Source organism: Bos grunniens, chromosome 23, assembly GCF_055505025.1.
Source record: "Bos grunniens cultivar Pamir isolate PY7600 chromosome 23, Bosgru_T2T1.0, whole genome shotgun sequence".
Lineage (NCBI taxonomy): Eukaryota > Metazoa > Chordata > Mammalia > Artiodactyla > Bovidae > Bos > Bos grunniens.
In genome coordinates, this window is record NC_141187.1 from 20,604,212 (window position 1) to 20,624,618 (window position 20,407).

Below are 20,407 nucleotides of genomic sequence, written 5' to 3' on the forward strand. Positions count from 1 at the left end.
AGGATAAGGGAAATGAGACAAGACTACCAAGGAACATGGAATTTAGACAAACTTCTGGAGGTGAGAAGGCAGCTGGGGGCACACTGACCGACAGCACAGAACAGAACAAATTATAGCACAGAAGAAACTCCAAGGGGGCTGCAGAGGAGGTGGGGGGCATGCACTTTCAGGACCCCAGAGAAGCTGTAGGCTTGAACTTGGCCAATCCACAGGGAGCGGGAGGGGTGGTATGGGGCTCAACTGGAGTGACTCACTAAACGTCTGTCTTAGAACAGCTGTCTCAGTGGAGTTTGCCTCCAGGCTGAAGATGGAAGATCCCTGGGGCTTCCCTGGGGGTTCAGAGGTTAAGACTCGTGCTTCTAGTGCAGGAGGCACATGTTCTATCCCTGCTTGGGGAGCTAAGCTCCCTGGGGAGTTTCTTCTCCCCAGGAAGCTCTCTGAGTTGCTGGGGAAATGTGCTTCCAATGTGCATGTGGAAGTGCCCCCAGTCCTTCCCTTTTTGGGCGCTTGGAGATCCATTTCCTTTCTACTCATTGTGAAGTGGCTTCCTCTGTGTCTCTTCCCTCGTAGGATACCATGGAAAGATCCTAAAAAGGCACACGTAGAAAATAAAACTAGAGTTATGAGGAGTTGAGAATGTCACTATGAAAAATGTAACAGAAGGGTTGGAAAACAAAGAAAATCTTTCAAATGCTGCCTGCCATATCAGTAAACAAAGGATGTTGAAGCTGTCACTCCATGAGCCACTGCAGCCCTGAGGAGACTCAGGATGGAGAAAAGCAAGATACTGGCCCTAGAGAGCTAAAGGGCATGTGAAAGGAATGATTTCAATGAGCCCAGCCTCTTGCAACTTCTGGCTGGAGAAAAAGACTAAATTCATTCACTTGAGGTATCTGGGTTTTTTTTTATTTTAATTAATGGTCATTTTTGATGTTCTGACCACCTGATTCTTGTTGCAAAAACTGTATATTCTGGCTCCTCCCTTATCTTTTCAGAGCAGTCCCCCTGAGCTACCTGAGAGGCTGTCTTCTGGGCCAAAGTCCTCAGAAAGTCCATGGAATAAAACATAATTCTCAATTTTTAGGTTGTGCTTTTTTCACTTGACAAAACTTAAAAAAAGAAAGAGAGATAACAAGAGGGAAGTAACAAGAAGCAGAGGTCAAACCCAGAAGGACAACACCCAACTAATATGAATTACAGAAAAAAATAGAGGGCAGGGCCATGCCTGACACATGGTGTACTCAGCACATTCAGCCAGACCCCAAACAGGTGAAGTTCCTGTCCTGGGAGCCAGTCAACCTTCTGTTAATAATAGGGCAGACCAGCTGTAACAAAGTGCAATGTCAGGAGCATAATGCAAACAAGGGATAAGGAAAGAGAGCAGTAGAGTTCTGTTGTGTAGACTGAAGATGATATTTGAGAAGCGACACCACAGAAAGTAAGGAATTGAGCCTCGTTTAATCCATGTTTGCTGAATGAAGGAAAGAATGAAAGAATGTGGATAGACGAGTGATACGGCCCTGAGAAAGGCATCCCTCACTGTTCTCACCTACAACTGAGCAGTCCCACTCAGTAATCCCCAAGCTCTGTCCATCATAATTAGAAAGCAGGCTTCGATCGCACCCAGAAGAGCCACTGCAATTGTTGAGACCAGGCATTTGTGACTTCGGGGGACATCCCGTCTGTCCGATGATGTGTTAGGAGACCGAGGCAATGCTTTATCACAGGCTGGATTGCTTCTCTTGGCAAATGGTCTCCCCAGAGGTCCTAAGAGCTGGGGTTTTATACTGGGGCTATTTTTAGTTGTTCACAGAGGCTGCTGGGACCTATTGCTTCAGGAGGGGCTGGTGAAAACTTTACCCAAGGGAGAGGCATTGCCTTCTGCAATCTTAGCCTGAAGAACTCTCTAATGAGATGTGAGGATTTACAGTCTCTGAGAACTGGATGCCTCTTTCATGAAATACAAGATGAGGTAGCCCTGCTCTGTACCCAGCAGTCAGCAAGAAACCGGTCAAAGTTATTTTGGTCAATGGGGTGGTAATAGTTCCCATTCAAAATCTTTTGCTAAATAAAAGGGACTGTTTTGCTTTGGGACTGATTGATACTTGGAAAGTCTTGGTTGGGGGCAGGTCCGGAGAAGATGCCCCTCATGTTGAGTTTTCACGAGTGCATCCCAGCAGGGTGTGTGTTCCAAACTGCATGTCCTTTTCTTACCAGTAAAACAAGGCACTGACGGGCATTCAGGAAAGCAGTTTGTAAGGTCCGGTTGGGAGATTCTGAGCTTGGTATTTAATCTGCCACCTCCTTCTCTTCCAGGATAATAAGGGCAAGGCTGCCTGTAAAACCTACTGCTGTTGAAATCATTGTCCCAAAGCACAGTTCTGACCTTGCAAGTTCCTAGTTTTAAAACCCTAGATACTCCCTGCTACAGATGAAATACTATCTAAAAAGTCCTAGGTGCCATTTTAGAACTTCGTATTCCAGGACAGTCCCAAGGTTTAATTTTGCTTCTCCTGTGCCTCCACCTTCAGCTCCTCTTGTGCTCCAATCAAACTATACCACTGAATGTTCCCTATAAAGGTATTTTCCACCTCCATGCCTGTGATGGACTCCATATTTGTATACTCCCCACATTCATATGTTGAAACCCTCAGTTTTACGCATATGAACCTATTTCATCCTCATAATAATCCAGTGAAAGATTAAATTGCCTAAGTCTACATAGCTAATAAGAGACAGGATCAGGATGTGAATCACACAGTCTAGCTCCAGGGTTTCTGCTGTAACCACTAAGCAACCTGCCTCCCAGTGACATAGGATTTAGAAGGATGATGTGATTGCGGAGGCCTAGCATCTCATCCTTGGTCCCAGGTCCCATCTGCCACCTGTGTGCCTACATTTCCTTCAGAGTTTAAAGTCTTCCTCTTCCATGAAGCCCTCGCTGAGAAGTCCAGTCCCCTTCCATTTCTGAATGCCTTCAGTGCTTATTTGACAACATGTATCATGTATTCTTGCAACTGACTCTGTCTCAACTCTCATGTTAGTTCTAAATACTTTACAGTGGGTGTTACTCCTTCCTTCTAGCCAGCAGGTCAGAGCCTCACCAGTGAAGGTCCCCAGCTTAGACTGCTTTTCTATTGCTCACAACACCTGCACACCAAGTGCAGAGTACAGGCTTCATAAAAGACTCATCAGCCTGTTTGTTTGAAGATGGATTAAAGGCATGCACAGGGAGGAACAGGCAACTGGCCTGAGCTCATTCTTGCAACTACACATTGTTTATGATGGATCAAGAGTTCACCACACCTACAAGAAAATCACTCAACCTTCACCCTCATATCTTCTCAGTAAGCAGACCCCTTGCCCCACCCCAGATAATCCCCTCTGCTTTAACGTGGCAAGTTGTTTTGACTGAGAAGGACCTTGATCTCTGTGTCTAATTTCCAGACTTAATGCTGTTTGGTCCAAGTGGCCCATGGGACAGCATCTTCAGTCCTCAAAGTTACTGCTGCTTTGATGGATAACACTTACCACAGACCCTCAGTGCGCCTGGGCATGGCCAGTGGATACTGACAGCTTTACTGAGATTCACAGGCTCTATAACGAGCTGTAGAGCTTTGGCTAGTCAGTTGCCACTTGAAAGCAATTGATTCATATGAACTGATAGCACAGATACTACTTATTGAGGAGAATAATTTTCACTGGTGATTTCTTTATTTTTGGGGTAGGACCGCTCTTCTTTTTCACTAAATCCAATCACTGAACCTTTTATTTTTAGACAAGGGAATAAAGACCCAAGGCAGGGCCTGTGACCACATAGCTGATGAGTCTTCATGCTGCATCTGAGCCCAGATCACCCTACAGTGGTACTGTCTTACAGAACTTTCTGAGATGCTAGAAATATTCTCTAGGTGTACTTTTCAATATAGTGGCCAGTAGCCACAGATGTCTGACTGGCACTTGAAATGTGGATAGCATGACTAAGGAACTGAATTTTTAAGATTTTTTTTTTCAGTTAAATTAATTTAAATTTAAACGCCACAGGGAGCTAATGGCTAGTGTTTTGAACAGCACAGTTCTAGAAGAACCGAGACAGTTAACAGAGGGTTGCTATTGTAAATACAAAAAGACTATCCACCAAATCCTTTCCTTTCTTGCCACCATAAGAGAGCAGGACACAAATACTTCTGTAGATGGGAAAAACATGCAGTTTGTACTCCAGTTAACAAAAGGCCTGCATGTCAGTTACTCATTACCACCTGACATATTTACCCTGCAATTGTTATCACTGAAACCTCAGAACATTAGTGGTTTCGTAAACAATGTGTCCTCTTGTTTATAAGCTGTTGCTGCGTTACTGTTGTGCACCAAGCTGGGCAATAATGAGGAGCTGGCACTTTTGCAAACCCACAGGCTCATGAAGGGATGCAGAGAGCTCTGCTCATAAAGCATAAACACGGGGCATGGCTTCAAGCCCAGGTTTCTAATCTTTGTCCTCACAAGATTACACAGAACACTTGGTTTCAGGGCTGAAAACATGTTCCACTCACAGGGAGTCATCTCATATTTTTAAGGGCGTGTCATTTGGTGGAAGAGCTGCCAGTCAGTGAATTTTCCTATGGACACAATACAATTTATACACAAAATCAACCTGGATTCTTCAGGCCTGGGTATTGGAAGACAGCTTAAAAATAGCATTCCCTTCTAATAGTAGTGAAGTCCTCTTTTCCTCCAGGTTTTCAAGGGAACTCATGGAATCACCAGAGGCTTGAATGGTAAGAAGATAAACGATGAGAAGATGGCATTGTATTTTGACTTTTGTTGATGAATAATTAGCTGGGACATCTATTTTCCTGTCCCCTCATTACTCAGAACTTAAAGTGCAAAATAAAAACAACATAGTCTTAAAAGAAAATGGAAAGATGGAAGGTCAGCAAGCAGCTTTTGACTGAAGGCCATCTGCAATAGCTAACTCCCACAATATCACTTTAATGCCATTATCATTAGACTTTAATCTAGTTGAACTTTATGACTATATTCCAAACTCCAATTCAGACTTGACTTCAAGGGACCAATATTTGAAAGAAAGGAGAAGCAACTCAAGTGAAATGAGGATCTTAAAATCAATTTTGACAATCTCTATTTTGGACAAGATGGAAGAAAAGGAAACAGATTTCCATTTAACAATAGAAACTTTCTTTAAACAACAGGTAGAGCAGACAAACTATGTGGAGTGATGGTTTTCAGACACTGGAGACAGGTAACATAGAGCCCCAATACAGGCTGACTCTCTCTGAGTTGAGGAGACAGCAGAGGCTGATACTTCAGAAGGTCAAGGCAGCTAGAATTCACAGATCTAAATAACAGACAGGATGGAGGTGCAGAGAGAGAGACAGTGATAGAATTAGAGCTAGATACATAGGTAGATAGATGCAATCCATATTTTTAACCTGATGGAAAATTAGCTCAAAATGGATTTTAGAGTCAAATATAAAACCCCAAATTGAAAAACTTCTAGAAGAAAATATAGGAGAAAATCTTTGTGACCTTGGAGTAGACAAACATTTCTTAGAACAGAAAAAGCACAAACCATAGAAGAAAGAAATCAATACATGGACTTCATCATAATCACAACCTTCAGTCTTCAAAACACACTTATGAAAAGGAAAAGCCTCTCTAAACTATGTGAAAAATACTTATCTGATAAAGAAATTGTATTTTGACTATATCAGAAACTCTTAAAATTCAATAATATTAATATAACAATGCTAAAATAACAATAATAAGCAAAATATTTGAACAGATACTTCATCAGAGAAGATGCAACAATGGCTAATAATCACATGAAAAGATGTTTAATATCATAAGTCATTAAAAATAAAGTAAATCAAAGCTGCCATGAAAGATCACTATACATTTATCAGTACACCTACAACTTAAAAGATTGACAATACCAAGTCCTGGAAAAGAAGAAATTAGAAATCTTTCATAAATTTTCCCAGCCACCTTGCAAAGAACTTGAAAGATTTTTTAAATAAGGTTAAACATTCACTGACCATATGCCCCAATAATTCCACCCTTAGGTATTTGACCAAGAGAAATGAAAACACAATCAACACAAAAGCTTATATGTGGACACTTATAGCCATTTTATTAATAATAGTCAAAACCTGGGAAAGAACCCAAGTATTCGTCAACTGCTGAATGAATGAACAAATTGTGGTACGGTCACACAGTGGAATATTACTTAGCAATAAAAAGAAACCACCTACTGATGTATGTACTGATATGGGTGAATTCAGAAACATTATGCTAAGTGAAAGAAACCACACACAAAAGGTTACAGAGATTAATTCAATTTATACAATGCTTTTGAAAAGGCAAAACTATGATGATAGAAAGATGTGTGGTTTCCAGGATTCAGGGCGTGGCTGGGAGGGGCCCCATAGCAAAGGGTCAAGAGGGAATTTTCTTAGATCATGGAGATATTCCTTATCATGATTGTGATGACTGTTATACAACTGTATATATTTGTTCAAAATTCAAAGACGAGTGCACTTAAAATTGCTGAATTTAGTATATGTAAATTATGTCCCAACAAAATCGACACTCAAAAAAGGAAGGTCCATGCTAGGATATATAGTATAGTACCATCTGTACTAAACAAAAGAAAAAAAAAGATAATTTCAAATATATGAACATACATATATTTGACAGGATTGTGTAAAATGTTTCAGGAAGCATAGAAGAATAGAATAAACACAATAGAATAAATCACCTCAGAAAATGGAAATGGAATGCCTGAGGGAGTGAGGTAGAAGAGGGACTATCTTTTATACCTTTCAAATTTTGAACCACGCAAATTGTGTGTGTGTGTGTGTGTGTGTGCACTAAGTCACTCAGTCATGTATGACTCTTCGAGAGCCCTAAAGACCATTGCCCTCCAGGCATCTCTGTTCACGGGATTCTCCAGGCAAGAATACTGGAGTGGGTTGCCATGCTGTCCTCCAGGGGATCTTCCGCACCCAGGTATCAAAGAGATCCAGCATCTCTATGTCTCCGGCATTGGCAGGTGGGTTCTTTACCACTAGCGCCACCTGGGAAGCACTGTGCAAATGGTAAATGTATTCAAAAGGGGAGAAGAGTCAGCTGGGCTCCAAAACCTGTTACTGTTCAACGTGAGTTGAATCAAAGTCCTGTTGCTATGTGAGAGAGAGAGGTAAAAAGATAATTATCACATTGTTTTGGGTTGAATTACGTCTCCCTAACATTCGTATGTTGAATCCTAATCCCCAGGGCCTCAGAATGGGACCATATTGGAGACAGAGTCTTTACTGAAGTAATCCAGTCGAAACGTGATCATTAGGGTGATCCTAATGGGATCAGTGTACAGGAGACAGGGATCAAGACCATCCCCATGGAAAAGAAATGCAAAAAAGCAAAATGGCTGTCTGGGGAGGCTTTACAAGTAGCTGTGAAAAGAAGCAAAAAGCAAAGGAGAAAAGGAAAGATATAAGCATCTGAATACAGAGTTCCAAAGAATAGCAAGAAGAGATAAGAAAGCCTTCCTCAGTGATCAATGCAAAGAAATAGAGGAAAACAACAGAATGGGAAAGACTAGAGATCTCTTCAAGAAAATCAGAGATACCAAAGGAACATTTCATGCAAAGATGGGCTCGATAAAGCACAGAAATGGTATGGACCTAACAGAAGCAGAAGATATTAAGAAGAGGTGGCAAGAATACACAGAAGAACTGTACAAAAAAGATCTTCACGACCCAGATAATCACGAATGATGTGATCACTGATCTAGAGCCAGACATCCTAGAATGTGAAGTCAAGTGGGCCTTAGAAAGCATCACTATGAACAAAGCTAGTGGAGGTGATGGAATTCCAGTTGAGCTATTTCAAATTTTGAAAGATGATGCTGTGAAAGTGCTGCACTCAACATGCCAGCAAATGTGGAAAACTCAGCAGTGGCCACAGGACTGGAAAAGGTCAGTTTTCATTCCAATCCCAAAGAAAGACAATGTCAAAGAATGCTCAAACTACCGCACAGTTGCACTCATCTCACATGCTAGTAAAGTAATGCTCAAAATTCTCCAAGCCAGGCTTCAGCAATACATGAACCGTGAACTTCCTGATGTTCAAGCTGGTTTTAGAAAAGGCAGAGGAACCAGAGATCAAATTGCCAACATCCGCTGGATCATGGAAAAAGCAAGAGAGTTCTAGAAAAACATCTATTTCTGCTTTATTGACTATGCCAAAGCCTTTGACTGTGTGGATCACAATAAACTGTGGGAAATTCTGAAAGAGATGGGAATACCAGACCACTTGACCTCCCTCTTTTGAAATCTGTATGCAGGTCAGGAAGCAACAGTCAGAACTGGGCATGGAACAACAGACTGGTTCCAAATAGGAAAAGGAGTATGTTGTTTATTGTCAACTGTATATTGTCACCCTGTTTATTTAACTTCTATGCAGAGTACATCATGAGAAACGCTGGACTGGAAGAAACACAAGCTGGAATCAAGATTGCCGGGAAAAATATCAATAACCTCAGATATGTAGATGACACCACCCTTATGGCAGAAAGTGCAGAGGAACTAAAAAGCCTCTTGATGAAGGTGAAAGCGGAGAGTGAAAAAGTTGGCTTAAAGCTCAACATTCAGAAAACGAAGATCATGGCATCCGGTCCCATCACTTCATGGGAAATAGATGGGGAAACAGTGGAAACACTGTCAGACTTTATTTTGGGGGGCTCCAAAATCACTGCAGATGGTGACTGCAGCCATGAAATGAAAAGACGCTTACTCCTTGGAAGGAAAGTTATGACCAACCTAGATAGCATATTCAAAAGCAGAGACCTTTGCCAACAAAGGTCCATCTAGTCAAGGCTATGGTTTTTCCTGTGGTCATGTATGGATGTGAGAGTTGGACCAAAAAGAAGGTTGATGACCGTGCAGGGCTTCTTAGGAGGAAGATGGGTCTGGAGGCAGAGTGACCAGTTGAATAACTGTGGCCAAGATGACCGTGGCCAGTGGTGGCCACGATGGAGAGGAGAGAACAATTAGGCAGTGAAATTGACTGGACTGTTGGGTGGTAAAGAAGCAGAAACCTCAGTTACTCAGAAGTTTTAGTTCATACAATTGGTGACACGGCTCACAAGGTGGTGGGATGAGGTGTGGATGCGGGGACTGCCATTAACTTTGCAGTCCCTTTGGAGAAAAAAATGTCCAAAATTTTTCTTGGAAAACAGGTGGGTTCTAATTTGGGGGTATTTATTTCAGAATATCACATCCCCTTCCTTTTCAGAGCTAACATGATCCCTCTATGATGACCCAGGTAATGCACCTTTACGACTCTTTAGCAAGTGTTTCGTCCCATGATTTCTTGAGACGCTATTATAAAAGGCTTAGAGCAAGAAGCCAACTCCACAGAATGGACAGAGTCAGCTGTACCACTCAAAGTCATTCTCCCCCTCCCACATGGATACACAAGGTGTGAGGACCCAGACAGGGAAGCAGAATGCATCACAGAGACAGACAACATCAAGGGGCCCTCCTGAGACCACCTTTCACAAAAAAATGTACACGGAGTTTTAGAATGCTCCTGAACCCCCTGTGTTAGTTGCTCAGTCATGTCCAACTCTTTGCAACTCCATGGACTGTAGCCTGCCAGGCTCCTCTGCCAGTAGAATTCTCCAGGCAAGAGTACTGGAGTGGGGAGCCATTCCCTTCTCCAGGGGATCTTCCCAACCTAGGGGCCAAACCTAGGTCTCCTGCACTGTAGGCAGATTCTTTACCAACTGGGCCACCTCACCAATTCAATGGGCACAAACTTGGTCAAACTCTGGGAGATGGTTAGGGACAGGAGAGCCTGGTGTGCTGCAGTCCATGGGGTCACGGACAGTTGGACATGACTCGGCAACTGAACAACAGAACCTCCTCCAGCATATTCAAAACATCTAGCACCCCAGGCTAGGAACGCCGGTAAGAAGGAAATGCTCTGGATGAGGGTGAGGGAGGACAGAGGTCAAAGCCCTGGCTTTGCTCTTCATTTGCCATCAGGCTTGGGTAAGTTATTTAGCTCCTCTGGTTTTCAATATTCCTGTCATAGCACTAGGATTCTGTTCCCTCTTTGATTGATGCCATTGATTCACAGAGGAAACTAGTTCCCACGGCCACCTAGAAGATGATTTTTAATAAGACCAGGATTTATGTCCCCAGAACACATGTCCCCAGAACTCTTATTAAGAAGACGTTGTGACAAGAATAGGCATCTTTATTCAAACCTGCCCCTTGTTCCATATTCATGTTTCAAGGGTTCCATAAAAGGACAGCTGGGTACATGCAACAGGTTCAGACTTGCACTTTGTCACAGATGTTTCAAAGGACATATCTGATGGGTCCTGATTACTGACATTAGAGCAGGCCCTCCCTAGGGGTGGTGAACAGGAAGGCTCTTGCAGTGTTCTAAATATAAAACTTCCGAGTAGTTCAGCCAGGCTAAGACAGATCTCACAAACACATTTTTTTTTTAAATTTCAAACTATACTAAAACAACATCAATCAAAACTTTGTGCTGAATCCATGTTATACTTCCCCCTAACAAAACATAAAGTACCAAGATACACATTTAGATAATACATAAATCAGCAACACGCTTGGTCGCTTTTCTCAGAAATTCAACTGGATGAAATCAAGGATATAAATATTTGGATAGACCCAGACTCTCAGCTGAATGAATAAATAACTAAAAAAGAAGACAGTCATTGTACACAATATATTTACATTTAAAAGTTTCACCTAATCTTTGAAATGAAACTTGGTAGATGTTTGTTTGGTCCTGTCCTACACGGTTAAGTGGAAATGGTTTTTAGTTTGCTTATCCATCACCCTGAACATTGCTTTGCTCATGGTATTCTCCTCCAATATCATGCTACTTTCAGTTGCCTTCAGGATAAAATCCAAGCTGCTCCATGTGCCATGTAAGACCATGCTAATATGTTGTAGTAGCTTATAAGGGAAAAGAATCTGGAAAAAAACTAGATATATATGAATCACTTGGCTGCATACCTGAAACTAATGCATTGTAAGTCAACTACACTCCAATGAGGCAAACAAACAACAAGACAGAAGGAGAATAAAAGATACAATTAAACAATGAAAAGAGGGTACTCCTGGTTCTTCAACCTCAGCATCTGTGCTGCCTCGATGGGCATCTTCCCTCCACTCCAGCCTCACAGACCTCCTCGCACACACGTGTGTATCTGCTGTGCCCTTGTGTCTGCGGAGTCCATGGCCCGACACATCCCCATGGCACCTCACCTGAGTCACATCTCAGTAAGCAAATCCAGCTGCATGTCCCTCATTTCCTCAGTGGGATTTCTAAATTCCTCGACTCTGACGGGGAATTTTTGTTTGCCTCCAAGGCAAATGGACTCAGTGTGTTGCTTATGAAAACTGCCAGGAAGGAACCGGGAGGTGAGGGGAACTATTCTCCCCGATCTTGGCCGAGGAAAGAGTCTCAAACCCCAGACAGTGACAGAAAAGACAGGAAACCCTGTGAGTCCAAAAGATTGTAAAAACTGAGCGAATCTATCAATGCAGAACTTAACCATTTATCCACAGTGTATGTGCATTTATTCATTTACAAATTATAGTAACTATAATTATAGTAGTATAATTATAGTATGCTACTACAAGAATACACTGTGCACATGATGAAATACATAGAAATACATAAAATAACATTGAAGAAAACTAGGTTACCTCAAATAGAAATACTGCCGAATACTTTTTATCCTAATTACAGTATTCTAACAGCCCGTGGATTAGGTTGAATATTCTGGATACCAGGCTACAGTTTAAGAAACATTTACTAGGGCCTGTATGTTGCCTGACTCCAGAAGGACACCATTACCATTTTATGTGAATGGTGCTCCCCAACTTTGCTCCGTGCACAGGACATGCAACCCTGCATGGGGACCCTGAGAGAGCCTCGTCAAAGACAGACCCTGAGGACGCACTTTCCAAGGAACAGACTTCGCGTGAGCTGACTGAAAAGGCATGTTGATTTCTTGCTGGCCCTCCCAGTCACACCCAAATCGGGAGATCCTAATCATTATCAAACAGTCTCCTTGAGAGGATAACACATGTGCCAGACACGTGATGCTGATACAGAGCTGGAGCCACATGTCCTGGTCAAAGACTGTACGAGCTGGAAGGGCCTGCATTTCAGAGGTGAGGAAACTGGGGCCCAGGAATGCTTTATAGTGAATCATTGACCAAAAAGTGTTAGAATTTCCTGACCAGTACTCTTTCCACAATATTAGACTGTCACCTTAAGATCAGCAAACAGAGTATTTATGATGTCTACTAACTACAAGGCTTTGTGCCTAAAATAAAAGTTATTATTTTATGATGGTTCAAATTCATCACAATAAATGATAATAACTCTGGCAACCAGTCCATTCTAAAGGAGATCAGTCCTGGGTGTTCATTGGAAGGACTGATGTTGAAGCTGAAACTCCAATACTTTGACCACCTGATGTGAAGAGCTGGTAGCCAAAGACCCTGATGCTGCAAAAGATTGAGGGCAGGATAAGAAGGGGACGACAGAGGATGAGATGGTTGGATGGCATCACCGACTCAGTGGACATGGGTTTGGGTGGACTCCGGGAGTTGGTGATGGACAGGGAGGCCGGGCGTGCTGTGGTTCATGAGGTCACAAAGAGTCGGACACAACTGAGTGACTGAACTGAACTGAACTAAAATATAGAGTATTTACTATACGTCAGATAGTATTCTAAGTGATTTACACGGATTCCCTTATTCAATCTTCATAACTACTCTATTAGGAACATAACGTTATGACATCGATTTTACCAAAAAGAAAACTGATAACCTAATAGAAATTAATTTGCTAAGCCAGGGTTCAAATTACGCAACCTGACTTCAAAACCTGCTCTACAACATATATATATGTACATACACACACATATATACTGCCTTCCATGATAACGACATCAATAGTGTGCAGGACAAATGGTGTTCATTTGTATCCTTTTTCTTTGCAACTGTCATAATCAGAATACTTTTTTTTTCTTTTGCATTAAATACCATAATTTTTTTTCTCTCTCTTTCCTTCTCCATCTTCCTGTCTATCTCTTATCTCCATCTATATCTCTTTCCTCCCTCCCCCCGTCTGTCCCTCTTGTCCCTCTATTTCTTTCTCTTTCACACACACACACACACACACACACACACACACACACACACACACAGTTAAGACAATGTCTATGAGGTCTTTTAATTTTATCAGAAAGCAGCAGACAATTCTTATAATCCTATCAGCAAATTCTGAACTGACAGTCTCTCTTAATTGCCTATGACATGGATTGCAGCTCTCACTAGAGACCTTTCTTTCACTGGATCTCAGTCAGTGACCACGAAGAAATTATTTCTTTCCTCTTATTTTCAAGAACTGTATTTCTCTGGACTTCCTTGATGGTCCATTGTTTTAAGACTCCAGGCTTACTCTGCAGGGGGCAGGAGTTCTGTCCCTGTTCAAGGGACTAAAGTCCCACATGCTGAGTTGTCCAGACCAGGAAAAAAAAAAAGAATTGTATTTCTCTGTCTTCCCCTGGGAACAGAGAGTTGCACTCGGGATGTGCTGTTTTCATCTCTTATATCCAGTGTCTGGCATGCAGTATGTTGTAAATATAGGAAGGAAGGCGGGAGGGAGATTGGAAGAAAGGGAAGGAGGGAGGAAGTGAGGGAGGAATATATGGAATACTGCATGATCCACATTTTCTAGATCACATGTTCCTGGAGGAGGAGTTCACAGGTGAAATGGAAATAGCATCCCCATTCACCCAGTGGCTCTAGGGTCAGCCTTGGCGCCTTCCTTTTTTCATGCTGCAAGTGAGACCTGCCAGCAAAACCTCTGGGCTCTCTCTTCCCAACCATCTCAGCCCTGCCCTGCTGTGAGCATTGTCCAATCCACCATCTTTCCTTGTCTAGATTTCCAACTGCCTCCAGCCTGTCCTCCCTGCCTCTACTCTTTCTCTGCTGTTCGTGACCCAGGGATAGAACTCAGGTCTCCCGCATTGTAGGCAGACGCTTTAACCTCTGAGCCACCAGGGAATCCCTCCTCTCTCTGCTCTAGTCTATCATTGAAGAGGCAGTCAGAATGTTCCTTGCAGAACCTTTTGATGACAACCCCCTTCCCCACCCCGTCCCCTGCACTTATCACTCAGAGTAAAAGTGAAAGTTCTTTCTATGGCTCATCAGGCCTGGAGGTGACCTGTGCCCACCCCACCTCTCTTTTCCTCCTTCGCTCACCCAACCCCGGCCACACCGCCTCCTCCCTCCCCTACTCAGCATCATTCATGGTCCCACTGTGGGAAGCTGAACAACAGCTCCCAAACACGCCCATGTTCTAATTCCCAGAAACTTCTATAACAAAAGGGACTTAGCAAAAGTGATTAATTAAAGGATCTTCATATGAGGAGATTTTCCTGGATTATCCTGCGGGCCCAAACTAACAATTTTCCTTATAAGAGGTGCCAGAGGAGTCAGATTAGAAGGCAAGGGGAAGCTGGGGACTCCATGCTTCCATTGCAAGGGGCGCAGGTTCCATCTGTGGTCAGGGAACTAAGAATCTGCATGCTGCACAGCGTGGCCGGAGATGTGACATGGGCCACGAGTGAAAAATGAACACTGCCCCTGGAAGAGTACTGTGCTGTGCTCAGATCCTCAGTCCTGTTGGACTCTTTGTGACCCCGTGGATTGTAGTCTACCTGGCTCTTCTGTCCTTGGGATTTTCCAGGCAAGAATACTGGGGTGGGTTGCCATTTCCTCCTCCAAGGGATCTTCCGGACCCATGGGTCAAACCCACATCTTCTCCATCTCTGCATTGCAGGAAGATTCTTTACCACTGAGCCACCAGGGAAGCCCTCTCTAGGAGCAAGGGTGGGTGGCGGGTAGAGGGGGAAGGAGGTTGGGTGGTGGGGAGGTCGATGGGAACAAACTCTCCCTGGAATCTCCAAAAGGAACACAGCTCTGATGACTCCTTGTTTCAGCCCCGCAAGACTCACTCCCGATTCTGATCTCCAGAATGCTGGAGAATAAACCCATGTGGTTTGGAGCCACTGTGTTTCCAGCCGTTTGTTAGGGCAGCCGCAGGAAGTTAACACACCCGGTATTCTGTTTTGTGTTTCTCTACAGCACTGGCACCACCGGGCATGTTTTACATTTACTTCTCTATGTGTCCATCTGTTGTCTCTCCTGCTACGAAGCAAAGCGCAGGGGAGCCTGGACTTTGTTTTCTTCCCTGTTGTACACCCAGAACCCGGCCCAATAACTATCTGTTGAATGAATAAATAAATGACGTATTTTAATTAATTGGTCAACACCCGGAAGTGGCTGAGCCTCAATACGAGGCTGGTTGAACACACAGTTATTAACTTGCATTCCATTTTCTCTGATGTGTCCAGACAGGTGGAAACACACACAAATGAGTGCTGGTACAGCTGCAGCCCAAGCTATTCAGTTGCTAAGCGACTCTTTGCGACCCCATGGACTGTAGCCCACCAGGCTTAGACTTTGTCCATGGGATTTCCTAGGCAAGAACACTGGAGTGGGTTGCTGTTTCCTTCTCCAAGGTGTCTTTCTGACACAGGGATGGAACCCACGTCTCCGGCATCGGCAGGTGTATTCTTTACCACCGAGCCACCTGGGAAGTCCGAGAATAATTCACACAGGGAGTCAAAAGAGGGGGAAAAGCCTTTTGGGTTCACAGTAGCTGGAACATTAACGGAACATCAGCAGCCCAAATGGTCCAGCCCAAAGCAGCCCAGGAGGAGATCAACCCCAGAACCCCAGCAACAAGCCCACTAGGAAAATGGTGATCCCCATCCAATGCAGGGGTTCCAGCACCCACTCCTTGGAGCTGGGAGGAGCATGGAGCTTGAGCTGGTCACCCTTATGCCCTCCATTCCTGGGCAGGACCAGTCCCTTGTCCTCATGTTATGCATTTCCACTTTCCAAGGAATAAAGAACTGCAGTGGGCTGGGGTGGGGGTTGAGAAGCTGAGATTAAGCCAGTCCTTCTCACTGAATGATGCTGAGTATCATCTCTTAAAAGGAGTTCACACATAGGAGCTGAGGTTGATTTTGTATTGTATGACCTCTTAGCAAACTTAGAGTTAATTAGATCCAATATTTGCTTTAGGGAACTACGGATCTTAAGAACTTAGAAACCATTTGTTACTATCAAATAGTTTTTCCTGTGGCTGGCACCAGTTGGAGATGCCAATATTTCTATTTCCTCCTTCTTCTGTTTGGTTCAACCACGGTGGCAGGCTAATTTCTGATGAAATCAACACTTTGCCAAATATACAAATAATGGTCTGATGTGCCTGGAATGATGGTGATCACGACAATGGTAGTTCATCTTCAATGATCAGGACAACAATGATTCAGGATGCTGATGGTTGCAGGGAGTTACATGGATGCCTCAGTCTTGAGGAAAATAAACCCAGTCCTCACTTTTGAAAGGTTGCGTTTTTCTTTTTTGAAACTAACAAAATGGTAAGTGGATATAAAGGATGGAAGGCGACTTGAATGCCCCTGTTTGAACTTTGCCTCCTCCGTAGAGCCTCTCTTGACTCTTTCGTACACCCTCGGGTGCTCCCAGGATACCCACAGCACTTTACTTGCTCACCTCCTCTATTTCATAAAAATTCACAACTTGCCAAGTCTGTCTCAAGTATCCCATTGTTATTTCTTGACAGAAAGGGCTCTGTCTACAGACCCATCTCCCTCCCAAATGCTCAACACAATCCCAGGCAAGGTTTGCCAGGTACTTAAATACAAATTGAACACTCTGCTTGGTGCTTTTGAAAAAGGACCTGTGTGGCCGAATAAAAGAGACACAATTTATACACCAAAAACAACTAGGAAAAAATACAGAGTAGGAAATAATTATACATTAAATTAGCAATACATATAATTAATGCATTTCATTAGAGGAGTTAATTCGAAACCAGAAAGGGGAGAAATGAGTGTAAACTGGGGTTTTCATAGGTTCATAGAGTAATCAATTTTGTTAGCCAGGAGTAGCAGGATTTGCAAATATGTTGTCTTCACATTAAAGAACTGTGTCAGTATGAATTTGGGTGGGGGGAGGTTGGGGGAAAAATCATCTTGATCCATAAAGATGAGCTGTTTAGCCCTGAAATGCTTTTTATGTCTTGATAATATTCATAACTGCAATCTTTATTAGATTATCAGTCTAACACAAAGATCATCAAAGTTCTTTGTTTAAATATCCCAAGGGTTAAACATTAACACTGACACTAAGTGTCTTACTACTAGTGAAATCGTTTTATCTCATCAGATATTTTAGTTATATTGGTGTCAAAAGGGCAAACTGAGTAACAGAGGTAACATTTATTGACCATGTATATGAAGTACTATCTGTGAACTGGAGAAGGAAATGGCAACCCACTCCAGTGTTCTTGCCTGGAGAATCCCAGGGACGGGGGAGCCTGGTGGGCTGCCATCTATGGGGTCGCACAGAGTCGGACACGACTGAAGCGACTTAGCAGCAGCAGCATCTGTGAACTTAGAAACACTCAGGAGGAAACACTGGTGCCTGACTGTAGTCTTGACTTTCACAAACCGTAGTTTTGTTTTACAAAATCACGTTGATGAAGGAAATTTAACCAGACAGGAAAATGGTACTTGACACAAAGGAAAGGATTTGAGCAACAATTTCTGTTCACTCATAAGCGAACTTTTTTTTTCAGTTTTGATTTTTTGCTCATCATGGATGTTTTCTGGCATCCATTTTTAACATTTTAATTTATTTTTTGGCCAAGTCCCACGGCATGTAGGGTAGTAGTTCCCCAACCTGGGATCGAATCCATGCCCCCTGCCACGGAAGGGTGGGGTCCCAACCCTTGGACCACCAGGGAAGTACCCTCAAAAGGCATCTCTGAAAAAATGCTTTGCCCGTGATACAGAGAAGTGATCACAAGACACACACTTTAAATGGACTTTCCAATTCTTGTAATTTTGAGCTGTTCTGGGTAAACCGTGGAATGACTCATTTCATCAGCCCTACTCTTGAATAGACACTGACATCCAAGGACCATGACACCATGCATCTTTCTCTGGTCTCTCAGAGCAAAATAAAGCACCGGTCAGGCCATCTGCATGTGCAGCTGTGCCTGTCTCAGGGCATTCCTTACCTTCACAAAGAGGTTAATCTCGGGGCTTGCGGAAGCCGACTCGTTTCCTTCTGAAACATCGTCAGCGGAATAGCTGGTAGGGGAGATCTCGCGGGTGGAGAAGGCTCTGCTATTCTGGATGGTGAAGCTCGAAGGAGAAGGCAGGTCTGCCTCCATCTCGCTTCCATTCTCCTGGGGCTCCTCTGGGTCAGGCCCCTGGGGCTCCTCTGGGTCAGACCCCTGGGGCTCCTCTGGGTCAGACACCTGGGGCTCCTCTGAGTCAGACTCCTGGTCCTTGGTTGGTGAGAGCAATTCTTCCAAGGAGATGTCCTCGTCCTCTGTGGGTTCCCCTGGGTGGGGGTCCTGAGCCTTAGAATATGGTTCATCAGGCAGGACGTATTCTCCTGTTTCTGGCTGTAAAGAGGCCGAGGTTCTCCCCTGACGCCCAACAGGGTACACGGCCACAGAGTCATATTCTTGGTTTTCCAGCTCATTGACATATAAGTTGTCTTCCCTCCTCACATCTTCATGGACTTCATCGTAAAGGGGACCTCCGTTTTCTGCTGGGTCTGAATCCTCATACACCCTCTCTGTTTGGACTCTGTTGTAGATGGTGGTGCTGTAGTTTTCGTCATTCATGTTTATTGATCTGATAGATCCTTTCGCAAGCAGACCCGAGTAGGTCTGAGATGAGGAAAGGGCTAGAGGATGCTGCACCGCCTTGCAGAGGAATCAACAGGCTTTTGAAACACAGCAACCAGCCACAGCTATCAGTGACAGGTCTCTAACAATCATTTACCGGAGACTTTAGTCGGCAAACCACAAGTCCATTGGACATAAGATAAAGCTTACACAGTCAGTTAACTCCTTCATGCCTGAGGGTATTTTCAAGCAGACTGTGGTTTTTGTCATTGCCAGCAGCTCCAAGATTCTTTGGATCAACTAGAGGTTGAATTATCTTCCCAGTACACATTGAAATTCTGAATAGTTAGCCATTTGTCATTAAATAGGGCTCCTTCTTCCAACTACCTCCAAATGCTGACAACATTCAAGAAGTCCCTGCTGTTCGGTGGAAAACAATTCTGTGCAATCATAACTCATCCGTGAAGAGCTGAATTTGTTGCTCAAAACAACTGTTTGAGCATTGATGCCCTGTGATAAATGAGCCGTACATGTTCCAGTTAGGTAATGCATGCCATTTATATTTCTTATCTGGAAACACCATGAGGTGATTCAATGGCAGAAGGAAAAGAAGATAAGTGCTCTGTTCTATGGTCACATCAGTACAGATCACCCAAGCTAAGGCACTCAAAGATTTATGGCGTGGGTTTTATTTTTTTCTCTTCAACTTGCATGTCATCATCACAGTCAACACACCTTCACAACAACTCTTTTAGGTACAGGATACTAGTTGGGCACTAAACGCTTGAGTCAGAAGATACACTCTCTCTCCTCAAAGGACTTCTAAAGCAAAGTACTGCATGCACAAGCTGCCTAGTTGATGTCATCTACAGATGCCACGAACACACAGGCTCTTTGGTTTTTAACCTGGTACTCTAGTCTGCTAATTCCTGCTTCCCTTCAGCACACCATGTACATCGTTCTCTTTCAAATAATAACCCAGGTGGATTGTAAAGGGACTTTTAATGTCCAGAAATCATGTGCAAATTGAGAAGTAACCTGCCTGGTTGACAGGTTTCAAAGCACTTGATGAGCATCTTATTGACAAAACTTCATTGTACCCTTGCCTCCAGTGCTGCCTTCAAGAATCTTCTGGAGTGAACTAGAGCAGGATTTCTAGAAATCTAGCTTTGTGGATAAAAATAGATCAAAGGAAAGATGCCAGAGACAGACTTTAAAGTCTATCAATGCTACCCCTTTATTTTATTGAAAAGCGAAGTGTGTTTAGGTCCGAATACCCGACTGATTACCATAGTTCCCATAGTCAGGTGTTTACAACTCAGTGGAGCCCCAGTTCAAATCCTTCTCACAATCTTAGCACTGGAGAAAACCTCAACGGTCATTCATTCTAAATGATTTTACATTTGAAGGCAGCCTGGAACCTAGAAAGGGGAAGCAAGTGGTCCAGGTTCTCACAGTGAGTTAATACTAAGCTGATTTCAACTGTGATTTCTTAACCTCCAGCTCAGTGATCTTCCTGCCACTC

General features: G+C 43.4%; 1 protein-coding gene across 1 annotated transcript in view; it reads right to left on the reverse strand.

Moving 5' to 3' along the window:
* CLIC5 (CLIC family member 5) overlaps window positions 1–19,023 on the reverse strand; it is a 169,407-nt gene extending 150,384 nt beyond the window's left edge. The window contains exon 1 of the mRNA XM_086370715.1: window positions 18,262–19,023. Coding sequence (XP_086226841.1) covers window positions 18,262–18,879 — 618 coding nt within the window. The 5' untranslated portion in view covers window positions 18,880–19,023. The remainder of the gene's footprint in view (window positions 1–18,261) is intronic.
* Window positions 19,024–20,407: the final 1,384 nt, after the last annotated feature.